The sequence below is a fragment of the Colletotrichum siamense genome (assembly GCF_013390195.1).
Source record: "Colletotrichum siamense strain Cg363 chromosome Unknown KSG_Cg363_contig08, whole genome shotgun sequence".
Taxonomy (NCBI): Eukaryota; Fungi; Ascomycota; class Sordariomycetes; order Glomerellales; family Glomerellaceae; genus Colletotrichum; species Colletotrichum siamense.
The window spans coordinates 732,492-757,242 of NW_023501021.1; the positions used below are offsets into that span (position 1 = coordinate 732,492).

General features: G+C 50.5%; 6 protein-coding genes across 6 annotated transcripts; 3 read left to right on the plus strand and 3 right to left on the minus strand.

Annotated features, from left to right (window-relative positions):
• Nucleotides 1–64: 64 nt before the first annotated feature.
• Nucleotides 65–2,217, minus strand: ARA1-0 (L-arabinose-responsive transcription regulator ARA1; the record flags this gene model as incomplete). Its single annotated transcript, XM_036643673.1, has 6 exons — nucleotides 65–877; nucleotides 924–1,034; nucleotides 1,082–1,969; nucleotides 2,023–2,032; nucleotides 2,086–2,098; nucleotides 2,163–2,217. The coding sequence occupies 6 exons, from the start codon at nucleotides 2,215–2,217 to the stop codon at nucleotides 65–67; spliced, it is 1,890 nt and encodes a 629-aa protein (XP_036491265.1).
• A 1,378-nt stretch (nucleotides 2,218–3,595) lies between these two features.
• fsdR-3 (Fusaridione A cluster transcription factor fsdR) lies at nucleotides 3,596–5,682 on the minus strand (the record flags this gene model as incomplete). The annotated part of the gene is made up of 4 exons (XM_036643674.1): nucleotides 3,596–3,851; nucleotides 3,910–4,688; nucleotides 4,746–5,523; nucleotides 5,627–5,682. 4 exons carry the CDS (start codon nucleotides 5,680–5,682, stop codon nucleotides 3,596–3,598), a joined length of 1,869 nt encoding a protein of 622 aa, XP_036491184.1.
• Nucleotides 5,683–7,065: 1,383 nt separating this feature from the next.
• Nucleotides 7,066–11,746, plus strand: SNQ2 (the record flags this gene model as incomplete). The annotated part of the gene is made up of 5 exons (XM_036643675.1): nucleotides 7,066–7,910; nucleotides 7,969–9,021; nucleotides 9,246–9,822; nucleotides 9,879–11,314; nucleotides 11,374–11,746. The coding sequence occupies 5 exons, from the start codon at nucleotides 7,066–7,068 to the stop codon at nucleotides 11,744–11,746; spliced, it is 4,284 nt and encodes a 1,427-aa protein (XP_036491182.1).
• Nucleotides 11,747–12,429: 683 nt separating this feature from the next.
• On the minus strand, nucleotides 12,430–14,173 carry CGCS363_v011827 (uncharacterized protein; the record flags this gene model as incomplete). The annotated part of the gene is made up of 6 exons (XM_036643676.1): nucleotides 12,430–12,928; nucleotides 12,981–13,265; nucleotides 13,328–13,439; nucleotides 13,490–13,673; nucleotides 13,724–13,760; nucleotides 13,824–14,173. 6 exons carry the CDS (start codon nucleotides 14,171–14,173, stop codon nucleotides 12,430–12,432), a joined length of 1,467 nt encoding a protein of 488 aa, XP_036491183.1.
• A 1,152-nt stretch (nucleotides 14,174–15,325) lies between these two features.
• Nucleotides 15,326–15,662, plus strand: CGCS363_v011828 (uncharacterized protein; the record flags this gene model as incomplete). The annotated part of the gene is made up of 2 exons (XM_036643677.1): nucleotides 15,326–15,588; nucleotides 15,641–15,662. The coding sequence occupies 2 exons, from the start codon at nucleotides 15,326–15,328 to the stop codon at nucleotides 15,660–15,662; spliced, it is 285 nt and encodes a 94-aa protein (XP_036491180.1).
• Nucleotides 15,663–23,976: 8,314 nt separating this feature from the next.
• Nucleotides 23,977–24,337, plus strand: CGCS363_v011829 (uncharacterized protein; the record flags this gene model as incomplete). The annotated part of the gene is made up of 3 exons (XM_036643678.1): nucleotides 23,977–24,023; nucleotides 24,084–24,189; nucleotides 24,248–24,337. The coding sequence occupies 3 exons, from the start codon at nucleotides 23,977–23,979 to the stop codon at nucleotides 24,335–24,337; spliced, it is 243 nt and encodes an 80-aa protein (XP_036491181.1).
• Between the last annotated feature and the right edge of the window lie 414 nt (nucleotides 24,338–24,751).

A 24,751-nucleotide genomic window follows, 5' to 3' on the forward strand; every position in this document is an offset into this window, starting at 1 on the left:
CGTGACAATAGCACACCGTGACTCAGAGAGCGCAGCTCTTCGTCGCCGCGTGTTTGGTTATTCCTTAGCCAAAGACGATACCGATTTTCATGTCCGCAGCAACTTGCTTCCACAAGCCTGGACAGGCCTCAGTGCCCACCTGCTCCTTGCCATAGGCCCGCATGTCCATCTTTCGCCACACTTCCTGGACAACAGCCCATGGCTTCTCTGTGTTGACTGTCCCCCTCTTAGTACCAAACGCTGTGAAAGCTTGGCGCACTAAGCCGCGGTCCCGACTGCAGACCGCATGGCATGCAGAGAAGAAAAGTGGCCACAGCATGGTGAGCCCGGCTCCACCGTGAGAAACAGATGCCGCGCAATGCCACAGGGCCGCTTGTGCGTGCTTCTGCACTAGATCATGCGATGATGGGTATTCGGAGATGGTGCTGTACAGGTAGACCAGCGCGCTCTGCCTGTATGCAAGCGCTGTGCTGGTGGTCCATCTAACGTTGGCGAGTTCCGTCTCGGATGCATCTGCAGGCCCATCGACAACCCGGTTGACAAGATTAAAGCCTGGAGGTAGAGTAGGCTTCCATGACTCCAGAGCGTATTCGATGGCCTTGTAAGTGGTCTGATACTCAGTCCGAAGGACAGCAAACTTCGATGCCTGGCCTGTGGCCATGGCACTCTGAAGTTCCCGCTTCATGGTAGTCAATTCCCCCAAGCGATGCAGCGTTGGCCAAAGGTCTTCGGCCATACCCAAGACGGGGTCGACTCCGCTAAAGGTAAAGGGGGGTGGGGAGCTCCCTGGTGAATATGCTCGATTGGCTTTAGGTGCGGCAAACACTGGGGTCGAGCCATTGGTGAGAGCGTTGAGTACGTCGAAATATCGGAAAACCTGCAATCCATCAGTACTGGAAAGCGTAGTGATTCGTGAGACGGACCTGTTCGAAGAACTCAACACTGGCACTCTTCGGCGACGGCATGGCACTAATGATGTGCCATGCACCCTGAAGGTGATTGTTTGTGATGATTGATAGACTTCGTTGCATAAGCTGCGATAGTCAGTGACAGTTCACGTCTCAAAGGTTTGACGGCCTACCAAGTCGTACTGCAAAAGCAATACAATTGTCGCGAGCGCCTCCTCGAAGCCATCGCCTTCTTCAATGATTGCCGACAAGCCTGCGACAGCTCGCTCGTGGAAACAAGCCGATCCTTCGGTGTTTTCTAAGCCGGCGTATTCTCGATGCGCGCTGGCCAGGGCGTAGATGGCGCTTCGGACGGCAGAGCTCCTATGCGAAAGAGGAATGATGTGCTGCTCGTAAGGGTTGCTGACCCCTTCTCTGAAGCCCATCATCGGCAACATGACCTTAGAGTAGTGATCTAGCAAGCCTGTGTCTTCAGGGCAGTCAGGAGCACTAGGAAAGGAGGGCGGCAGCATGCTCAAAAGCGGAGAGGATGCTGTCGACCACGAGGGCTCGTTCCACGACATGTCTAGGCTGGCTGAGAAGAAGGATTCGTCAGTTGAGTGGACACTGCCATCCATGTTGGCTAGCGGGAGTTGGAAGTCGGTATCGGCCATCTTCTGGCGTGATCCAATTTCCGTGATTGTCGTGAAGCCTTCTCCAAGAGTTCCGGAATCCTCGTAACCCATTTCGTACTCATACGAGCCGTCCAAGTCCTCGCATAAAGGAAGGATCGAGTCTATGGATGCAGAAAAGCAGTTATCCGTAGATATCGGCGACATTGAAAGCACACTGGCATTGGATTGTGCGACATCAGGCGGCGTGAGGACGCTCGTGTCGGGGCTCGTTTGGAGGTCAGTGCTAGCCGTCGGACTACTTGAGTCGTCAGAGGCGTTGGACTCCGAGAACACTGCTGATTTTGTGGACGTTCTCCTTTTTCTCTTCTTAATAGGCTCGTACACACAAGCGACACCGGCTTGCACGCATCGCAGACACTGGGGGTGTTCTTCGGAGCATTTCTTTCTCTGAGATGAGTGTTGGTAAGATGGTCAACAATGAGGCTACCATGGCGACGAACCTTGTCTCGGCTGTCAGTCGTTAGCAAAGACTCTCACAAGCGGGAAAGGCTGGGGTTACTTACCAGTATTTGCATCCTAAAAGCAGGAAAACATGTCAGACGATTTCAACACTTTGTCTTACGAGAAGGCTCATACGAACCTGCTCTAGACCGAGTCTTGATCGGCCGGGGACGAACTGGCTGGTTGACGAGCATGTTGATGGAACACTGTCAAAAGCTGCGAATATTGGAAAGATGTTCGGCCTTCGCAGCACAAGGACTTGACGACCTTGCCCGAGGTCGACTCGCATGTGGTGGTGCTTTTCGAGAGACAGCAGGACGAGTGGCCGCTGCGGCCGGCAGGAGGCATTGGTATTTCAACGAGCCACCCTCTCGGGGACGGATAGGGTGTGCAGGGTTCCCCAACTACCCCAGTGCGTGAGGGGAAGGCGTGATGGAGGGGTTGCCGTGAGGGCAGGACGATTTGGAGAAGGGGCCGAGGAGTGAATGCACCGCCGGAGACATGCCGATTCCAAGAATGGCTGCCGTCCCAAGCGTTCTGGGTGTGGCGGAACCTCTGGGGACCCCAGAAAATGTCGAGCTAGAGGATGCATCGATAGATTAACCGGCCATTCAGCCTCGACTCTGGTGATCATTCGACTGGAAGTTCGTTGGCTCGATGCGCGAATGTGGAGATGATGGACCCTGCTGCTGCGACCTAGCCGCTTAGCGACTGCTGACATGCAAGGGTCGACGACGAGCCATTGACATTGCCATTCACGATGTGGCAGGTGGCGCGTGGTCCAGCCAATCGTTCGAATATACGTTGTTGATGAACAGATGAGATGTGGTCGAAATGAGCGGCCTTGCCACTGATCTCGGAGGGAGCGGCCGAGGTGGAGTGATGGCCGTAGCTCTCACGTCTGGCCTGATGCATCTTGATGATCGGGGCCGCAATGTGGTGCTGGTGGCGCCGTCCCGATTGTGATCTTTAGGGACGTGGAATCGGCTTCATCCGTAGAGGAGATGGATCTGTGCGACGGGAATCAACCGTGAAAATGCACCACCGACTGAAAAAGCGTAGGCCAGAGTTGGGCGAGAAGACGAGTGCGGGACTCTTTTCCGTGGTAAGGTGCAAGGAGTAACACTTTGAACTGTGAATGTTGCAAGGAGGAAAACGGACATCTCGCTGGTCATTGGAGGAGCGGAATTCCTCCGGTGCCATTGGTCTGTTCTCCGCTTTCCATCGTGCCTTCCTCCAAAAAATGAAAATAACGCACGGTCCAGCAGTCTCGGTTAAACCTGCTTCCCACGTGCGCTAGCAACCACCACGTCGTGTTCTCTCAAGCCCAGGCCACATCTAAAGTTCTCCTTCATCTGACATGCGATACTGATCTCATCTTTTCAGGAGATGGAAATGTTCTAGAGGAATACCGCATACCATTATTTTGCTTTCCGTTGCCCTTCTACATCAACGCCAGCCACCAGTGTCCAGTCATTCCGTCAAATCACTCATACAAGTCTTGACCAGTCGAACGATCCCCGGACCCGAACGCCCTGCTTGATAAAACACAGTGATCCTTTCCCAAGAACATCAATTCGCCAGTTGCTCGCGCTTGGCCTTAGCGATAGCAGAAGTGCCAAGTCGGGTCAACTCCAGGACAAACTCGTCAATCATCTTGACATGAGCCACCTCGTATGCCGTCAAGCGGCGGTTTCGCATGCCTTCAATCAGCTTTGGCACTGATTGCAAAAGCTCCATGTCCTCTTCGGCCTTTGCGTTTAGAGGGTCGAGGAGTAAATTGCAGAAGATCGTTAGGATAGCCGACATGGGGTAGAAGACCACCATCCTGGTCATGTCAGCCAATGATTCGTTGTATCCTAACGGTGCACCTTTCGGCAACTTACCAGAACGCAACCTGCTCAACGCCGTGAATAGCGGCTCGCAGGAAGTATAGCGTTGATCGACTCGCTTGCACGGATAGCGCAAGACTTGAGCTGACTCCCTCCAGACCGCCACCTTCACCACTTGCCCAGCATCGACACCTGCCACTGGCTCGGTGGATCATGGCCATCAGATAGTGGTATTCGAAGTGGAGGATGATCTCCTCCATGCCCAGTCGGCCTTTCCTGATAGTCATCGTCCCTCGAGGGAACGTCAACGTCGGCCTATACGACTGTGGTACTGACATTCTCCATCCCTCCAGCTCGTCATCCAACTCGCGAATGTCTCTCAGCATTTCCGCGTCGCTCTTCTTCAGCGCCGCAACAGAATACAGCATCCGACTGATCTTCGATTTGATGATGGTCAACTGCAGCGAGTCCGGTTGCAGCGTTGACGTGATTGTCGCCTCGTCGAGAAATGATGGCGAACCACCCGTGTCGTCAGAAGCTCGCGTCCACCAATCCATTTGCGGAAGAGTCAGGTCGCAGTGCTCGTCGTCGATGCTCGGCGGTTGACCCGTTCGCAGGGAAATCTCCTTGTCAAGCTTGTACGACAGCCAGAACAGCCTCCGAAGCTGATTCCTCACTCGCCAAGCATGGTCGTCCCCAGCCTTTGGCGACTGATGGGGGGTGCGGCTCGTCCCGGGCTCGAGATGCCCGCCAAGCATGAACAGGACTCGACATGTGGCCGAGTGGAACATGGCCCCTTGTTGGAGGTGGCCGCAGAAGAGATGATACAAACTCTACAAAAGTCAAATGTCAGCAACCTTTCGGCAATTGCCTCACATCCAAAATCTTACCAGCATGAAGACGGTCTCAAGAGCCGTGATATTGGTGTCCTGGAGGATCATGGCCAACAGGCTTTGAGCTGCTCCCGCGCACGCCTCGCCATCAATCTCTGGCACCGACTTCCACTCATCTTGGAAAAGAGAAACAACGGCAAAAAATGAAAAGACACATGCTTTTGCCGTCACGACTTCAAGACTCGGCGAACCGTCAGTCGAGCTGTAAGCCAGTTCGATTGTTTCCATGAACAAGGCATGGTCGATAAGGGGGAACGATAGCCCAAAGTGGGAGGCACGAAAGAGCGCCAGGTACTCTTCGACAGTTACCCGATTAGGAAGTTCACCTCCAGTGTTAGTCTGCGGAAACCCCAGAAGAATGGGGACCGGGTGCTGGGTCTGCCACAGCGGGCCAAGAGCAAATAGAGTGTTGATGGAGGCATCTTCGCCTGTCCGGGAGCGAATCCAGTCTTGCCCGTCGGCGGAGAAGAACGGGATACCATTGTAAGAGCTGATGTCGCCCATGTAGTAGCCGGCAAAGTGCATCTTACCCACCGTAGCGCCGGATGCCCGTATAGATGAGTCATAGGCTCGGACTTGGGATGCCTCCGGGGTCCCGTCGGCGGCCGGGGGGTCCGGCCCGACGGTTGACATTGGCGCCGATGATGACGATGGGGACATGGATGGGTCCCGCCCCTCATCCCCAGCATCCTGGGCGCCTTGGTTCCGCCGAGCCGCCTCGAGAGCTTGTTCGATACGGTTGAGGCGCTCGACTAGGTCCTTTTCAGATCCAGCCCTGCGGACGTCGTAAATCTTTGATGCTCCGTTCGATGATTCATCGAGAAAGACAGAGATAGGGGTTGGGTGGGGGCCAACTTCAGCCCGCAGGGATTACTCACCTAGCTGTGGCCACTCGCTTCTTCACCTTGGTGGCGCGGTTGAAAGTGCATGCCATTCCATGGTGCTTGCACCAGTTGCATTGCGGCACGGCCCCGTCACATTGAATCTTGAAAGAATGAAAACAGATTAGCATGTCGTCTGAGACAAGTAAACAAATTTGAGTCCACGATAGACGGGCCGGAAGCATACCTTTCTCCTGTGACAGGAATCACACGCTCTCTTCCTCATGTTGACCCTTACTCCGGAGCTTCTGATTCGTGTTAGCAGCCGCACTCCGCGGCACGCTGCTTTGGTGTCGCCAGGAACCGGATAGCTCCAGTGAGGTAATCCGTCTGGCGTGCCTCGCGTTCGGTAGGGAATCCGGTTTGCCAGTCGTCCGCCTTTCTTTCTCTCTGCTCGCACCACGAGTAATCAAGAACACGCCTGTTTACGGCAGTCATTCCCCCCTTCGGTAGATGTATGGAAACGGCCCGCTGACTCAGCGGCATCTGACCTTGCTTGACTAAGCGGCCAACGCCAAAGGTGGAGCGTCATCCTCCGCGCCCCGTGCGTTAATTGGTTCTCACGGGGAAACCTTAACGCAAAACTTCAGGCGTGCTCCACCGTCATCTCCAAACTCTGCGCCCGTGCCCGGCGCTCCGAGACACGCCGCCCCGACTCGTTCGGCACCAACAACCTCCCCCCGAAACAACACCAAGCCCTACGAACCGTCCCAAAAATGTCCAATTCGCCGCTGAGTAAGCGGCCTCCTCGCTGCTTTGGGACGGTAGACCGAGTCTAACTGATGAGCCTCACTGCGGCTCTCGGGTCTTTTCAAGGGATCTGCCTGGGTCTGGCCCACGGCATCCCGTCGCCTCGGGCAGGGAACCAACCCCGAGCGCCCAGCTGCCACGCCGTCGCATGCAGGGTTCATCCAACCAGATTGCCATGTTTGGTCTCTTGAAGCAAGTGGGATGAAGGGAAAAACAATTATTCAGCGGACCCAGGGCCCTGGGCCACGGTCCCGAAACATTTTTTCACCTTCGGACAACAATGGCGTCGTGCAGCGTGCTTGGGGGCGCCTGGAGAGTAAGCTTTCGGACGAAATTTTGTCATCGAAGACACGGGATGACGGGTCACCTTGTTGCCATGGCGTGCCCTCCTTTATCACAATCACTCCGCTTGCCCCGATTTGGACCCGTTATTCCATCATGCTGGGGGTGCTTGCTTGTTGCACAGAGATCTCTGGTAGCTTCTGATCGGGTCGTAATCTCTGCCCATGTGGCCGAAATCCATCGGCGGGCCGGCCGGACTTTAGGGGGTAACAGCAAATGACGAAAATGACTAGAGATAACAAATAGAAGACCTCCCACACACCCAAGGATGTTCCCATGCTTCTGACTTGCTTCTTTGCTATCAAGCGTGCTCTCGACTCAAGTCCTTCGAGATAGTGTGCACGATGAACTTCACGTCCGAAAAACAAGAAGTCGGCTCATCGTACTCCCGCGAAGGCAACATGGAGTCCGACGGCACGCTCAACAATGGTTCCAACTACGAGCAGTCGCTCGAGCTCGCCCAACTCCCAGACGACGATACCACCTGGTCTCTGAAGCACAAGGTCGAAGCCGTCAGGCAGAGAGATGAACGGTCTGGTTTCCCTGCGAGAGAGCTGGGCGTGACATGGCAGAACCTCACGGTGCAGGCCGTCAGCGCCGACGCGTCGATTCACGAAAACGTCCTATCACAGTTCAACATTCCCAAGCTCGTCAAGGAGTCCCGTCACAAGCCGCCCCTGAAGACGATTCTCGACAACTCCCACGGCTGCGTCAAGCCTGGTGAGATGCTGTTGGTTCTCGGAAGACCTGGATCCGGATGCACGACACTACTCAACATTCTCGCCAACCACCGCCGCGGATACTCTTCAGTCACCGGCGATGTTCACTACGGTTCAATGTCTCACAAGGAGGCGGAGAGGTATCGTGGCCAAATTGTCATGAACACTGAGGAGGAGCTGTTCTTTCCCACCCTTACCGTCGGCCAAACGATGGACTTTGCAACCCGCCTCAAGATTCCCTTCCGCCTGCCTGATGGTGTATCATCCAACGAGGAGTTGAGAGCGGAGAACAGAGATTTCTTGTTGGAGTCGATGGGTATCCAGCACACTTTCGACACCAAGGTCGGCAACGAGTTTGTTCGTGGTGTTTCTGGTGGCGAGAGGAAACGTGTTTCTATCATCGAGACTATGGCGACGAGAGGTTCAGTGTTTTGCTGGGATAACAGTACCAGAGGACTGGACGCCAGCACGTAAGTTACTCCTTCATCTGATGCTGTGGATGGAGGAGTAGGACTAACATCATTACAGTGCCCTGGAATACACCAAGGCAGTCCGCGCCATGACCGACGTCCTTGGTCTCGCCTCTATCGTCACCCTCTACCAAGCCGGTAACGGTATCTACAACCTCTTCGACAAGGTCCTCGTCCTCGACAACGGCAAGGAGATGTACTACGGTCCCATGAAGGAGGCCCGTCCCTTCATGGAGAAGCTCGGTTTCATCTGCTCCGACGGCGCAAACGTCGCCGATTTCCTCACCGGTGTCACCGTTCCCACGGAAAGAGCCATCCGTCCCGGCTTCGAGAAGACCTTCCCCCGCACCGCCACCGCCCTCCGCGCAGAGTACGAAAAGTCGGACATCTACCCTCGAATGATTGCCGAGTACAATTTCCCCACAACAGAAGCAGCCAAGGAGAAGACCAAGTTGTTCGAGCAAGGCGTTGCAAACGAGAAGCACAAGCAGCTTCCCGCCAACAGTGCCCTCACGACAAGTTTCATGACTCAGGTTGGGGCTTGTATCCAGCGTCAGTACCAGATTATCTGGGGTGACAAGGCCACGTTCATCATCACTCAGGTGTCTACCTTGGTCCAGGCTCTCATCGCCGGCTCTCTCTTCTACAACGCTCCCAACAACTCTGGTGGTCTGTTCTCCAAGGGTGGTGCTCTCTTCTTCGCCCTCTTGTTCAACAGTCTGCTGTCCATGTCCGAAGTTACCAACTCTTTTACCGGTCGCCCTGTGCTTATTAAGCATAAGTCTTTCGCCTACTACCACCCCGCTGCCTTCTGTATCGCCCAGGTCGCCGCCGATATCCCGGTCCTCATTTTCCAAGTCTCGGTCTTCTCCGTGGTTTTATACTTCATGGTCGGTCTCAAACTGACCGCCTCTGCTTTCTTCACATTCTGGGTTGTCGTTTTCGCAACTACTATGTGTATGACCGCGATGTTCCGTTCCATCGGTGCCAGTTTCTCGACATTCGACGGCGCTTCGAAGGCCTCCGGCTTTATCGTTTCCGCGACGATTATGTACTGCGGTTACATGATTCAAAAGGGCCAAATGCACGATTGGTTCGTTTGGTTGTTCTGGTGAGCGCGAAGTTTCTTTTCTTACTATTTTAATGATGCTGGGAGGTTTGGAATCGTGGTTGCGATGCTTGATCATAAGATCCGGAACTCCGGAGCTGGATCGGGCCCGGCTCCGGACACGTGTGGCTCGTGCACCACCCGGCCCCACCCGCCCGGTCGCAACTGCCCTCCTGCCACCCACCGACTCCGACTCGAAGAACAAAGTAACTAATTACTGTTCACAGGATCAACCCCTTGGCTTATGCTTTCGACTCTCTCATGTCGACCGAGTTCTATGGCCAGCTTCTCCCCTGCGTTGGCAATAACCTTGTCCCGAACGGACCCGGCTACACTGACGCCAACCACCAGTCCTGCGCTGGAGTTCCCGGTGCCACTCAAGGCGAGACCTCCTTTATGGGTGATCAGTACCTGTCAGCTCTCTCTTACTCTCACAGCCATGTCTGGCGCAACTTCGGTATCGTCTGGGCTTGGTGGGTGCTTTTCATCGCTCTCACGGTCATCTTCACGTCGCGCTGGCGTTCCGCCGCCGAGGGTGGTGCTTCCCTCCTGATTCCTCGTGAGAACGCCAAGGTCACCGCAGCTCTGAAGAATGACGAGGAAGCTCAAACTACCGAAGAAGCTTCGGGCAACAAGAGCGACAACGAGAAGCGTGATGCCAACGGCAACACCAGTGGAGACGAGACCGACCAGAACCTCGTCCGCAACACCTCCATCTTTACTTGGAAGAACCTCACCTACACCGTCAAGACTCCCTCCGGAGACCGCAAGCTCCTTGATAACGTTCAAGGATATGTCAAGCCTGTAAGTATTCACGGTGCCCAAATGCTTAATAACGATTCGCTGACTCTCCTCCGCAGGGTATGCTGGGAGCTTTGATGGGTTCATCTGGTGCTGGAAAGACCACCCTACTCGATGTCCTTGCCCAACGCAAGACAGAAGGTACCATCCACGGATCTATCATGGTTGACGGTCGCCCTCTCCCTGTTTCCTTCCAACGTTCCGCCGGATATTGCGAGCAGCTCGATGTTCACGAACCCTATGCCACCGTCAGGGAAGCCCTCGAGTTCTCAGCCCTTCTCAGACAGAGCCGTGAAACCTCCCGCGAGGAGAAACTTGCCTACGTTGACACCATCATTGATCTTTTGGAGCTTCACGACCTGGCCGATACCCTCATTGGAAAGGTCGGCAACGGCTTGTCCGTCGAGCAGCGCAAGCGTGTCACGATCGGTGTCGAACTCGTCTCCAAGCCCAGTATCTTGATCTTCCTTGATGAGCCCACCTCAGGTCTCGATGGACAGTCCGCATACAACACCGTTCGCTTCCTTCGCAAGCTTGCGAATGCAGGCCAGGCCGTTCTCGTCACGATCCATCAGCCTTCTGCCCAGCTCTTCTCCCAATTCGACACCCTGCTCCTTCTCGCCAAGGGCGGCAAGACTGTCTACTTCGGCGACATTGGCGACAACGCGAAGACTATCCGCTCCTACTTTGGTCGATACGGTGCCCCCTGCCCCGAGGAGGCCAACCCTGCTGAGCACATGATCGACGTCGTCTCTGGCCACCTGTCCAAGGGCAAGGACTGGAACGAGGTTTGGCTGTCTTCTCCTGAGCATGAGGCTGTTGTCAAGGAACTCGACCACATGATCCAAGACGCCGCCTCCAAGCCTCCTGGTACCGTCGACGATGGTCACGAGTTTGCTCTTTCTCTCTGGGACCAGACCAAGATTGTCACCCATCGCATGAACGTGTCCCTCTACCGCAACATCGACTACGTCAACAACAAGTTCGCTCTCCACATCTTCTCTGCCCTCTTCAACGGTTTCTCCTTCTGGATGATTGGCGACTCCGTTGGCGACCTCCAGATGCGTCTCTTCACGATCTTCAACTTCATCTTCGTCGCTCCTGGTGTGTTGGCACAAGTTCAACCTCTCTTCATCGACCGCCGTGACATCTTCGAGACTCGTGAGAAGAAGTCCAAGATGTACTCCTGGGTTGCCTTCGTCACTGGACTCATCGTCTCTGAGATCCCGTACCTCATCATCTGCGCCGTGCTCTACTACGTCTGCTGGTACTACACTGTCGGATTCCCCTCTGAGTCTTCCCGCGCTGGATCCACCTTCTTCGTCATGCTCATGTACGAGTTTGTGTACACTGGTATCGGTCAATTCATTGCCGCCTACGCACCCAACGCTGTCTTCGCCTCCCTGGTCAACCCGCTGCTCATTGGAGTCCTGGTTTCCTTCTGCGGTGTTCTCGTACCATACGATCAACTCCAAAGCTTCTGGAAGTACTGGATGTAAGTAAACCTCCCTTCCTACCACTTATTCCTTCGCATTTCACTGACTGCTTGCATAGGTACTGGCTCAACCCCTTCAACTACCTCATGGGCAGCATGCTTGTTTTCGACATCTGGGGCACGGAAGTCACCTGCAAGGAGAGGGAGTTCGCCCTTTTCGATCCTCCCAACGGCACCACCTGCGCCAACTACCTGGCCGACTACATGATGGGCATGGGCTCCTCCAGCAATCTCATCAACCCTGACGCAACTTCCGGATGCAAGGTCTGCCAGTACCGTGACGGCAGCGACTACCTGCAGACCGTGAACCTCAAGGAGTACTACTATGGCTGGCGCGATGCTGCCATCGTCGTCATCTTCGCTATCAGCTCTTACGCCTTGGTCTACCTCCTCATGAAGCTCCGTACCAAGACCTCCAAGAAGGCGGAGTGAGCAAAGCTCATTCTACTTCAACTCATCTCTCTTACCTCATCACTCTGATACCACACGCGCACTATTGCAGCATCTTAGATTGTACCACCTTCACGGGTAGATCTCGGGATAGCATTTGGGTGGACTCATTTCTTTCTTGCTGTTTCTTTCTTGCATTAAAGCGGAACTATTCTCATAACGGGCTGTAGATTTCATGGGGGGATTCAATGTTTACTACATAATAGATGTCTAGGGTACGTAGATTGGAATGACATTATGATGTCCAACGTCTGACAGCGCGTTCGATGTCAGTGACGCCTTTCCTTAATGCTTCGGACGAAGATAACAGTGGAATAATACACTCTCAACCCTTGTTGAGTTATGCGTTGAATAGGACCCTTTCACCAATACTCTCCTTATTTGGCCGGGATTAGATATTGGCAAGAGAAAGCTGAGGAATTCCATCTTTAGAATTATGCAATGAGATCGTTGACTCGTATCCCACCAAGACCGTCGTCTCTAGTCGGAGGACCGCAAGCTCGAAATGTCTACCACAGCCTCTATGCATTTCTAGTTCAGCAATTTAGCGGGAAGCAAAACTTTGTGGCATAACGTCAAATCACGGAATCAGCTTGAATGAACATAAAGGTTTGTCATTAATTCTAGAAGCCACTTGTCCTGCAGTATGGCTCATCCGCCGTGCATTACTGAGGATACGTCTTCTCAACAACAACGCCGCATGGGTAATAGTTCTTGCCCTCTATGCTCCCAGCAACATTCATCAGGGTGTTCCAAATGCTCGTGCAGACAGGGAGCGAGAAGAACCCAGGGGTCCGCACACCACCCGAAAGCATGAGCTCGTCGACAGGTCCACTGCTGGTATCCAAGGACATGTTGTAGCCGTTGCGGTTGCCGTTGGCCAGATAGCCACTGTAGGAACTGATCACGATGTCGTCCAGCGTGATGCCACCCCAACTCTTTCCATCCAAAATGTCGTGTGTGCCACCCGCAAGCTGCTGGAAGGGCGGGTCTGAGTTGGGAAGGCCGGGGGTGTCGGCCTGGACGTCGACACGGTACGTTCCAATGGTAAGAACGTAGAATTGGTTTCCGTTCCAGCAAACACCCGACTTCTTGTGCGTATCTTCGTCCATGTATGGGTCTAGTGTCTTGGGCATGGTGTCTGAGCATGCATCTCCCGTCTTACTGTTTGATTGTGTAAGTTGACGAATACTTGGTAGAGAAAAGCTTGACTTACAGCACAAAAGGTTGGAACCCAGCCGGCGCGACAGACCAGGCAATGGGAATCATCTGTCCAAGCAAGATCTTCTGAACGTTATCCTTCATTTCTGAGAGGTTAATGTCGTCAGGGACCATGTTCATCATGCCCTCGCGGATGAGTCCCGAAAGCATGTTGTTCGTGGTGCTGTTTGACCCAGAGAAGACTTCTGACAAGTAATCGTTCTGAGTCTTTTTCCATACGTCGAATAGAGTGCCCATGGCGGACGATAGATCGTTCTGGACGCTGGCGGAGTCTTTCGCGCTGTTGATGTAGTGTGTTAGCATCGCCCTCTGGGAATACATCGGCAAAGTATTACGACGTACGCCTTGGTGTTATCCTTGGCTAGGGCGAATGAAGAACTAATGGCGCTGTTGAAGGTATCCTTGGCGAAACTTCTGTAGGCGCTGGTAGCGAAAATGGCGGCGTCATGGAGAACTTCTCAAATCAGCAAAAAGCTTTGGGTCATAAGAGCGAGAGAGACCTACCAATGTTCCAAAGTCCTGCAGAAGACAGACCAATACCAAATTGCAACACATCAAGCACAATCTTGACTAAGGTTGAATCATCCTGAGCCTTCAACTGGGGGGCAAAGGCTCCGGTGAAGTCTCCAATTACGGCAGCAAGACTGAGCTGGGCATCTTGCAGCGCTTCATGATATTTTTGGAAGATCTTGTGACCGGTCAGCGGTTGACTTTGAAACAGACTATGATTTATCTCACGTCGTGCAACTTCGCGAAGGAGTTGAGAACGAGGAACCTGTATGGAAAGTCAGCCAAACGTATCTGCGTAACTTTGGAAGGAGACAGGTGTGTAACATACCCTGCCGGTGTTTTGGTGGCAGCGCACTGAACCGTCGTTGAACAAGGGGTATTGACGGGATCTTGGCAATCCCATCCTTCAGGGCCGCCGTAGAAGTCGCTGATGAAGGCCGGGAACTTGAGTTGAACTTGGCCATCTCCAGGTGTATAATTATGCCACGCAGCAACGGCAGCGTCCCAAGAGGTGTTGGCGTCGGCAGCTTGCCAGCGGATATTGGATGCGACTTTGGCGTCTGTGATGTTGGTATCGGTGCACTTGACGTCTTCCCACTTTGGTGTGTCTCGGATCCAGAGTGAGGTAGGAGAGGCAGTGGCAGTGGCAGCCAGAAGAACAAACGCTACGTTAACCATCGTTGTAACAAGGTAGAGACAGGCTGGAAAAAGAACGAAATTCCAAAGCAACGAATGAGGGGTATCAAGCGAACGACTGGGGAAAGAACGATGAGAGATCGCCGGATCTTGCTGAAGCGAACCGCGATGCTGGTACCAGCATATTAACATCGTCGACAACTTGCCATCTTCAACGCCCTACCACAGGGCCACGGTACGGGCCGGCAAAACTGAGTCGCATCACGAGTTGCATGTTGCGCTCAGCGACGAACAATTCGACCACATGTGTGCTGCAACAGCTGCCATTGGTGCCGGTTCAGCCGTGCCCACCGTAGATCGATGGAGTTCACGGTTGATCGGAACTGTCACAAATTTCATGCACATTGGGGGTTTTAATTAGCTATCCTCTGATGTGGGTCACCAGTGCTATATAATGTATTTAATGTGAGGGTGTTCCCAGCACTTCAAAACTGAAAAAGCGCACACAGCCTCCGGACCGAGTCAGTATCAAGGAGCAACGTGGTGAAAATTCCACCCACGTGGTCGTTCTTACTGGCCCAGGCAGAAAACGTGCTGGAATGGCAAGTGCTCCTTCATTTTCTCGGTTTTTGACAAGTTTAGAAGTTCGCCATGACGAAAAGCAATCGTGCCATCCCTCAGTTTCTTGAATGGCTGAAGGAAGTCCAAAGCGAGTCGTGCCCCTTATTTGTATTAGTGATGGATTCGGGAAACGTGGGATGAAATCTCAAGCCAGGATTCCCTTAAGGTGTCGCAAATTTCCCCGATTGTCTTTTAAGAGTTCAATTGATTGCATGATCAGAGCTCGTCGCACTGGCCAAGGGAACCCAACACGTCCTGTTTTTCACACCTTCGAAACAACCTGGGATACCGAGCATAGAGAAAAGCCAAAACTCGGCCAACACCGACTTCTTCCACAACATGAGTTCAAGCTCAATGTCAATGTCTTTCAAGCTGTAAGTGTTTCTTTTGCAACTGGGCTTGGCATGGTACAGGAATTGACCGAGATGCAGCCTCAGCCTTCTCCTGCTGGTTTTCTTCCAGTGCCGATCAGTTTTGGCGTCAGGATGCACACAAGTACACTGCCAAGTGACTGTCTGCGCCGCAAACGCCGACGAAGCATACAATGAAGCGAGTCTTGGCCTGGTAGCCATCATGGGGCCTGATTGTGCGAGCTGGCAACCCGGCTCGCCGACGAACGCCGGCCAGGGCGCTTGCGCAGCCGGCCTCTCGACCTTTACCGGCAACTTCGACATCTGGCGCGCCTGGACAGCGCACGGCGACGACTACTCGGCGACATTCGCTCAATGGGGCAACTTCATCGGCGCGACTTGTACGGGAGGCAAGACTGTCAAGTGTGATCCCAAGTCGGGCCAGTACCCCAACCCGACGAACGGGAGGTGTCAAACGCAGCAATGGTTAGTTCCGTGGACTCTCGGACGCCTTTTCATCGTCACTAACTCCTCGCAGTGTTCTTGACAAGTCGTGCTGAGACGTTTTGGATGACCAGAAACAGCTTGGTCCTGCATTTGTTCGGCGTTAAAGGTTTTGCGGATTTGAAGCGTTGATTACATTGGCCGGAAGATTACATTCAGCGAAGCGTTGCATCAAGATGAAGCATTTGCAATAGGAGTTGGACAGCTGGGCCTGTATCATCATGTGAAGAAGAAGGATTACATTCGAGGAAAGAGTTGAGCGAACCCCTGATGTCCAGGCGGATATTCGAAGCTCCTGAAGCTGGCGAAGTTAATATCATACTATTTTGATCATGCACATACGTGAATCCTTCCAAGTCACATGTCTCTGCTGTCACCCGCGTCATGTTTCTCGAGCTCCTCAGGTCCGGCAGTTACGAGGTACTCATGAACTAGCATTTTGTATGGCCAGACTGGCAACGTGATCGTCCCAGCTTCCTAACTGTAATTAGATGTTGACCCAAGTAGTCGCTTTTCTTGTCAAGATCTTTTGGATTGTCAATTCGCCAAACAAGCTATGTTGTTGTGTGTTTCATTCCTATTAGATCTGACAATATGGACACTGAAGCCATCAGTGGAACTCCCGGAGCAAAAGCCCAAGGGCCGGGGCCGAGACTCTCATCACCGCTGCTACCTGCGCCTACCTCCCCGAGCTTTCTCCCTGCCTTCTCACTTTATGCTAACCGATAGCCTAGTAGTTACCCGAGCGCATAGACGTGCGCGGATCCGGACTTAGGATTCGTTCCCCGTAGAGTAAACGGATCTCGCTCCGGAAACCATTCCAGGTACAACCTGCGAACAACACCGATAAATGATAAGTTTGATTCATAAAATTGTCCCCATAAGTAGATATTCGGCACCGGTCGGTCGAATGCTTGGTCTTTGACGAGTTTCTACAGAGGAAATCGTGATTAAGCGCTGTGATTAAGCGCTGTGTTATTTCTTTGGTACAAAGCTGACTCCGATTGCCCCCAGTCTTCATTCTGACTAGGCACTGACGAGGAAGTAGGCTGTAGTCATGACACACCTTTATGGTTTATTCTGATTGATGGAGTCGAGTTCCGTTCAGTTTATCGAGAAATTCCTCACTCTGAATTCTGCCACGGCTGCATACTCTGACTTGGAATAGGCAAAGTAAGATACTGAGGGGCAGACTAAGACTACGTGACTCCAACAGTCAAGTATATGACGCATTCAGTCTTGAGTGATCAAATGAATATTGTACGTGCTCATCAGGATTATCAATGTGACAGGATTGCGGTATTCCAAGTTCATATACTCAGAGCAGAGCTTCAAAGAATGATAAAAGCAAGACATTAAGTCCCACTTGATTCTATTTATCAACAGACGTGCCGCGTACGTTTGACGGAAGGCACTATTGAGGCCAATATATGAACAGAAGTGAAAAGGAAAGCAAATGTCCCAACACAGACAGCATGGCTGGTAACAGAGACGATCAGAGCAACAAGTAAGGACGGATACTCAAGAACAATGAGATGAAACATAGCATCGAACTGAATGACAAAGTTAACATAGTAGTCCGCCTGACCAAGAACCTGGCTGATGATAGAACTCTAGTCTGGGAAGATATTCGGGTACAGTCGCTTCAGTAGTCAATGGACTCTAAGGAGGGACCACTGGATGTCGATGTCTCATACTGTGACTAAAATGGTTCTATTAGAACCAACTGATTGCAAGTCGATGATGGGATGAAGATTTTCTGGTACGGAGACTTCACTGCTATCAATCTTTCTGTCGCATCTTATGGAAACCTAATTCAAACAGGTATACGTTCGATCTATTGACTATGGAGTCATAGATCAGACTCTTGAGGGCCACGGATAAGTTGTACAATGAAATAAATGAATCTGCGTAACTAGAAACGCCGTTTTCAATCCGGCTTGCTGAGAAGCATACTATTTGTCCGCCAAGTCGATCTTCCTTTAATCAACTACGAGCATGAGGAGCCGCTATTGCAAGTCTTCAGGCACTCAGCTTTGAACTCATTTCCACCAAGGCCTTCAAAAACAAGAAATTGCGTGTTATCACTGAAGATAGAATAACATCTCTGGAGTGCCATTCGTTAGATTTGTCCATTCAAATCATTCGGCTTTTTCGACTCACCCCATCCTTGGGCTGGGAAGTTGGCGGTCCAACAGCGTTCGTCGGAATGTTGAAGAACTTCTGGCCAGATGCATAGCCGTTGCATGCTCTTTAAGTACACAGATCATCTCCGTTGCACTTGCAGCTGGCATGAGTGTCGGCCATTGCCCTAGTCAGAGTTAGCAGGATGTATGTGACGTTACCGTGAAAAAGCACTCACGCCAAGGGCATAATGACAGAGATAAAGAACGTCGAGAGCTGCATATTTCGTAGGAAGAAAAGAATGACGAGTCGTGATACTAGACGATGGATGACGGGATGGGTACAAACACACCTCAGAAAATACAGCGAGGCCGCAATATTTATAGACAAAGACTTGATGGCTGAATTTCGTAAAGACCAGTCTGAAATCGGTACGGCGAACGATCGGACTCCGAACAGGTTTGAGATAAGTGATTCAAGTTCTAAGTCATTCGCATGATGGCGAGCACTCCATCATCCCGTCGGCTGGTAATCAATGGCGGTGGCCTGGTTTCACGGAAAACGACCAATAAAAGAGCACATAGATCATTCGGATCCAATCGCGAGTCGAAAAAAGCAATTGTGCCCATACCTCTGATTCGAGCCGCACGTATGCTGGATTAGATCCGGCGAAATACTTTTTCTGAATCTCCTGAGACGAGTGCTTTTCGGCGGAGACGTGAGAACAAGGTCCCACTCCTGCGTCCTGGTACTCAACGTAGGACATTCAGAAATGCATTACACAAAAATCGCAGTTTTGCGCTAGGATGTGTGACCACTTGAAGTCCAAAAGGTGTGGTGCTTCATGTTCTATGCAGTGGACATGCAGAGTAAGTTTTCGTAATAACCGTTGAGCAATGAAAGTTGGCACGAAAATCTGGACCACCGAAGACATGCTTTGGGTGGGTGTATCTTGGGCCATTCTGCCGTCGTCCATCCTATGGATATGCGTGCAACAACCGTCAGTCATTTCGTCCAGGAAGCATTTGCGCGGACATGACATGTGTAATTGAGAGACCTCATATCGCCCTGTGACAGCATAGGGACCTTATGAGACTAGAATTGCGCGGTACGTCTCATCTATCACTTCGGAAACCCAGAGCTTACAGCGATCTTTCTATCCGCATCTTCAAGTTGGATCTTGGCTGATCTTGGACCACTCGACTCCGACTTTTCACACAGTAAAGCACATACTGATAGAGCCTTAGTCGGAACAGCACAGTTCAAATCGGCGATGGCAACGTGACCATGGCTATCTTCTAATTCATTGTTCATATAGATACCCTTATATCCCCGTGCATAACTGATTTCTTAGGGCAACCAGGTGGCGTGCAGATTTGGTAGGATTTAAGCAATATTGTATTAAAGGGATGTGTGTATCTAGGAAAAGTCGTCTTGGCATCGAAGGAACAGTTTATTCCTGCAGGGATGTGAATAGAAGGGATTTCGAGATTGGCCCAGGGTTTGCCTGCTTCTCATTTGAAGATCGTCACCATTTGGGCTGCTCCCGAGTCAATGGCATCCGGTGGACGCCGAGTCAGTCAGATTATTCCCCTGTCAGCTTCAGATGAACGCGATGATCCTTGAGCACGGTCACCAGACTTCAGAGGCACTGAATGATTGCGGAAGCCGGATTTTGGAACATGAGGCGCAGTTTGAAGTCAATCTCTGCGCAAGCTGGGGCAGATGTGCCAAGATTTCAACTTGCTTGATATGCTTAACTGTATTCTCCGAGATGCTGCAGAATACCTACCAAGATAATAAAGTCAAAGAAACGAATCACTACCTAATCCCCGGAAGTCTTGTATTCCTATCAAAACATAACACAGTGTTTGGGAGGGACCTTGCTCCATAAATGTGCCCAGTACTGTCAAAGGATTCAGAAGGCATTGAACAGGACGACCAGGTCACTGGAAACCACCGCGAATAGTAAACACTAAATGTTCTACTCTCTGCCTTCAGTGTTCAACCTAGAAGTCTGGTAAAAATTTTAAAATGTCCCGCCCCCTCCCATTCACAACTTGTGAGGTAAGAGAATGCTGTTTACGGCTGATAGCATGGACATGAACGTCCTTCTTCCCTTCTACCTTTTTCTGTTTTCTTTTCGTACTTACGTGCATGGAAATCATCGGCATTTCAAGCCATGAAATCTCATACAGCAATATATATCTGAATCATTTGCTCCTCAAAGATTGGGTTGAGACCAAGTCGGCAGAGGCAAGTCGCGTCGCTACGCTCGTCACTCCTCTGAGAACTCTCGAACAGCTACACACAGTCAGAAGAAACGGTACAATTTGACAGCTTTTCTCCCAGCTCCGCCTGGACTATTCAGTTTTCTTGGTACATGTAGTATCTGCAGCGACGTAAGTGACGAAGACAACCACAACGATCTAGAATTAATGTAACAGCGGAGCAGCGGCGGGATCTGATAATGCTGATAATTGCCATGACAAGGATAGGATGTTGGCAAGCACTGTCACTTCTATCGTTCTTGCAGATGATACAACAAGCTTAACGCACGTTATCAGAAAGATTAGTTATTCTTCTATATACTTAACAAGCTACTGGCCCGCCCGAGTGCTTCTACTTAATTGTCTTCCAGTGATGCTTACTACACATTCACCTGTAATATGAGGTTTGCATCACTTCGCACCACCACACCAAAAAGGTCTAAAATTTACGTTAGAATCAGAGAAGCCTTCGATTCATCTGACGGTTGTTTCTTTGCTGGCTATAGTGACTGCTAGCAAGTGCTGCAAAGTTGTTTTAAATTGACCAAAATAACCCCCAAGGAATGTATCGACTCGAAAAAGCTGGATAGGTCGATGTTGCATGTCATTCCTCTGGATACCTTCCTTCCTTGCTTGTCTTCCTTCTTTCGGTTTAGTGTTGCTATCCAGCCGGACTGCTATCTATTCTGATTTTCTTTCGTTCTTTTTTCTCATCTCAGACTGTTGTTATCGGCCTTGTTTCCAGCTTTGGCGTCGCATATTGCAAGCGAATTCATTTGGCCATTTCAATCGACACCTACCGTACGCCTTTGAAGGGCATCTGACTGGAACTATTCCGTTTTCACGGGCATAAGAGGTCGTGGCCCGCTTTTCATCTTTTCCCAGAGGCGACTTTGTAGAAAAGCGGCCTCATGGCGTCGTTCAAATCAAGCCGGTGTAGTTTGCGTGCTACCGCCAAATGCCAAAGATGTTCGGAGGGAGCGGGCCACGGTATTCGTATGCGTTAGGGGCTGAGCTTCTTTCTTCTTCTACCCTTTAAGCCCAGCCACATCTAATTTATAGAGGTTTACGCTATACTATAAAAATTCTATTTATACTTTAATAGATACCTATTATATATTATAATACTATTTATAATAACTAAAAAAGCTTTAATTTAAGTTTATAAAAATATTATTAATAACTTTAATAGTTTATAGATAACTTACTATATAAAATTATATAGGAAGAAGAATATAAATCTTTTTTTACTTATTAACTATCCCTAATAAAATTAACTTATTATAATTAAACTTATTAGAATACTTATTACTAAATTAATAAATTAGAAAATAAAATAGAAAGTTAACTTTATTACTTTTATAAAAAAGTATAAATAATACTTCTAAATTACTATTAATAATATAAACTTTAATATTAAATCCCTAAATAAATCTAAGGATAAATACTACTACTAAATATTTATTTATTAAATTACTATATACTTCTTCTCTAAATCTAATAACGTTAAAAGTATTAATATTTATAAAAAAGACTAGAAAAAACTTTATAAGAAACTTAAATATAATAAGAAAATAAAAGAGGTTTATTATAAGTTTAACGAGCTAGATAAATATGAAGAATATAAGAATAAAGTAATCGCAGCAATCACTATAATCCTCCCTAACTATTAAAGCTAACTAGGGAGCTAACTCAAGTTAGTATAGCTTACAGATTACGCCGCGAGGTTAACACAGTACTCACGAGAAGCGAAGGGAGAAGGGAAAAAGGGGGGGGGGTTACAAGGGTAGCCTGCGTGCTAGCAGAGTTTCCAAAAAGTACACTTTAATACACTATGTCACTTCACAGTGAAAGTGCGGGCTGAGCTTCTTTGCGTGGTAGTTGCGCACAGGAGCATTTTAAGGCCACCCATGTGATTCAAATTGGTTGAGATAGCGACGCAAAGGCTGCAAATGCCTTATTGGGTGTGCCACTCCATAGCAGTGACGGGGAAGACGCTGCGGCTTGCGGATAGTTATGCCGCCGTCATTTTACGAGTCGTTGCGTCCAGCTTGTTGGGGTAATATGTAACGAGTCTGTGAGACTTTGGTGTGACGCGCTGGCTGAGTGAAGCTGTTGCTTGCTCTGCCTTGGTCATCATGCGAACAGCGTGCTGACTGTGAAAGACTCATGACAGATTGCCGAGGTCTAAATTTAATATGCCACCTACGGCTCGAAGAAGCGCACATTCAGTCCCTTCTGCTGGCTCTGACTGAATTTCGGAGCGTGCCGAGCTAAGCGACTCCCAAGGTTTATTTCAGCAGTTTGACTCGCGCAAATGGTCTGGGCATTGCAAATCAGCCATATTCCGCCGGACAGTTCCAAACGGGGACATATTCTCCCGCTCTGACATTAGTTCAAACCTTGCTGCCTTCCAGACTTCCTGGGCCGGATATTGAAGCCATCGGAACATGTGTACTTGACGCCTTCAAATTTGAACACACTGAGTCCGCTCCGCTCCGTACTGTCAGCAGCCGTGATCCGAGACACCTTCCCGGCCAGGCGGGCGTCTCCATTTACACTTTCTGGAACGATCCAAATTGCTGGGTTCGGTCTTACCGCACGGCTTTAGTGAAGGTTTCAGGGGTCATCGACCATTTCGCTACCACACCCCTTTTCCACGAATCACGGTGCACAATCAGCAGAAAGAGGAAGGTAGCCCGGTAGAAGAGGGTCCTCATGCTGCTGATGTGCGAACGCATGGTTCGTCTGAGGAGCAAAGTACACCACTACACACAAAGACCAGACAGAACCCTCCGACTAACCACTCTCTCCATGTGAGTTCGCTAGCACTAGTGTCTTGCTAACGCTAACAAGGTTTTCGAGCGTCAAACGTCGAGGAGGCTATGCTTCTGCGCCCAGGCCTATAAGCAATACGGGAAATAGACTTCGCACACAACGCCTTGCCATGTTTGCCTCCGCGATTTGGGACTGTTTGGGATTCCACGGCTCTTCAAGTAGCTCAAGAGAGCCAGTCTCAGACGAACAGGAACGAACCGTCTTTCAGAAGCAAGGAAGAACACCGATTGATACTTCGAATACCTGTGATAACCTATCCGTCCAGTAGTTACACATCGTCCGCATCTCTTGCACACGTACAGGCTCATTGTGGCTGACCCTGCTGGTCAAGTCATTCGGCAAAGACCCTTCTAGAACATCTCAAGTCTAGCCTGCAGATCTATTACTTGGGGTCTCCACGTTGAGAGATCACCTCTCGTCTGATAGTTCGGCTAGCTAAGATCTGTCTGCAGGGTAGGATTGCTCAAGTGACCAAGTACGCCAAATGAGGAAAGATACCTGACTCGAACGCCTGAGACAGCCGTTGAGTAGACCGAAAGACGCCAACGATCTTGACGGGAATATTGTCGGTTCTGATATACAGGATGCATACTTTGGCTGGAAGATGAGTTTGTGATTCAATTCAGTATCTCTGCAGGTCTTGATTGAGCTGTCTTCTTTACAAGTAGTTTTTACACTGTTGATTTGTTTTTCTTGAATACTAATCTTGGCTTCAGGAGATGGCAGACAGGGATGCCAGGGGCAGCGAATGAATTTAGGGTTTTCCGGACTACGCCTGCGGTGTATGCTGGGACAAGGCTCTGTTTCCGTTCTACGTGGAACGTCTGTGGAACGACTCGAGGCCTGCTCGTAACTCCGCTTTTATTGCTGACGCTCTGTTCCATAGTGACGGATTGCTCCTCAAAATGGCTGTCAAATCTTCCAGGTCCGCCAGGCGCAGTGCACTGTGATGTTTGCGCCCTGTGCCCATGAGCAGATTAATTAAAAACTGCCCTTCTCAATATTGGCAATTAGTATATAAGATCGAAGTCACTCCTCTTGCTTCCAAGAACAATAGATCATCAGTTTACATCTCATTCGTTCAACTTAAGCAACTCACTCACTCACTAAACCAACCACCAGCCAACCAACCGCAACCATGCAGATTCAGAACGTTGTCCTGGCCATTGCCACTCTCTGCCTTGGGTAAGCTCAAGTTTTTGAAGAGGTTCAAAGTGTATCACTAATCACTAACGATCCTCCCAGCGCCCAAGCAGCCTTTGACTGCAAGTGCAAGGACGATGCCAAGACCACGTCATGCTGTAACGCCCAGAAGTTCATTTCGGCCAAGAGAAATGACGGAAAGCTGATGGTGAGTGACTCCACACTTTCATCTTTTGCTGCAGTGCAGGCTAATTAACCGTTCAAAGTGCTATGTCAACAACGTCGTTGCCCCTCTCCCTGCCAGCTTCCCGTTCAAGACCTGCTGCGGTGACGGCGGCTTCGACTTGTGCCGATAAGCGCATAGTCCCTGTGAGACTTCTCAGTTTCGTACCTTTTAGCCGTTACGGGTCAGCTCTCAGAAAGTCTCATCAAAGACCACAGTTCATCTAGCAGTTTATGCTGCGTTTTTCAATTCCACGATTACAATGTATCAGTGTTACTAGCCTAGGCATCAGCGCAAATAGATTGCACAGCCCTCAGCTTGCTCACGTTACTCACAAATCTGTTTCAATCAATTACGAGAAGACCGTGTGACTATGTTTACTCGACAAGGTATTAACTTTGTCTTCCGAACTTCTCTGGCATACCAACGCGTCAATTCTATGTTTTCCGTGGCAGAGCACAACCTTAACTGCTTACACAAGCCTCCATAAGATCGCCTAGTTGGCCTGTGTCTGCGCGGCTATATTTCCTATGCACTTGATTACTAC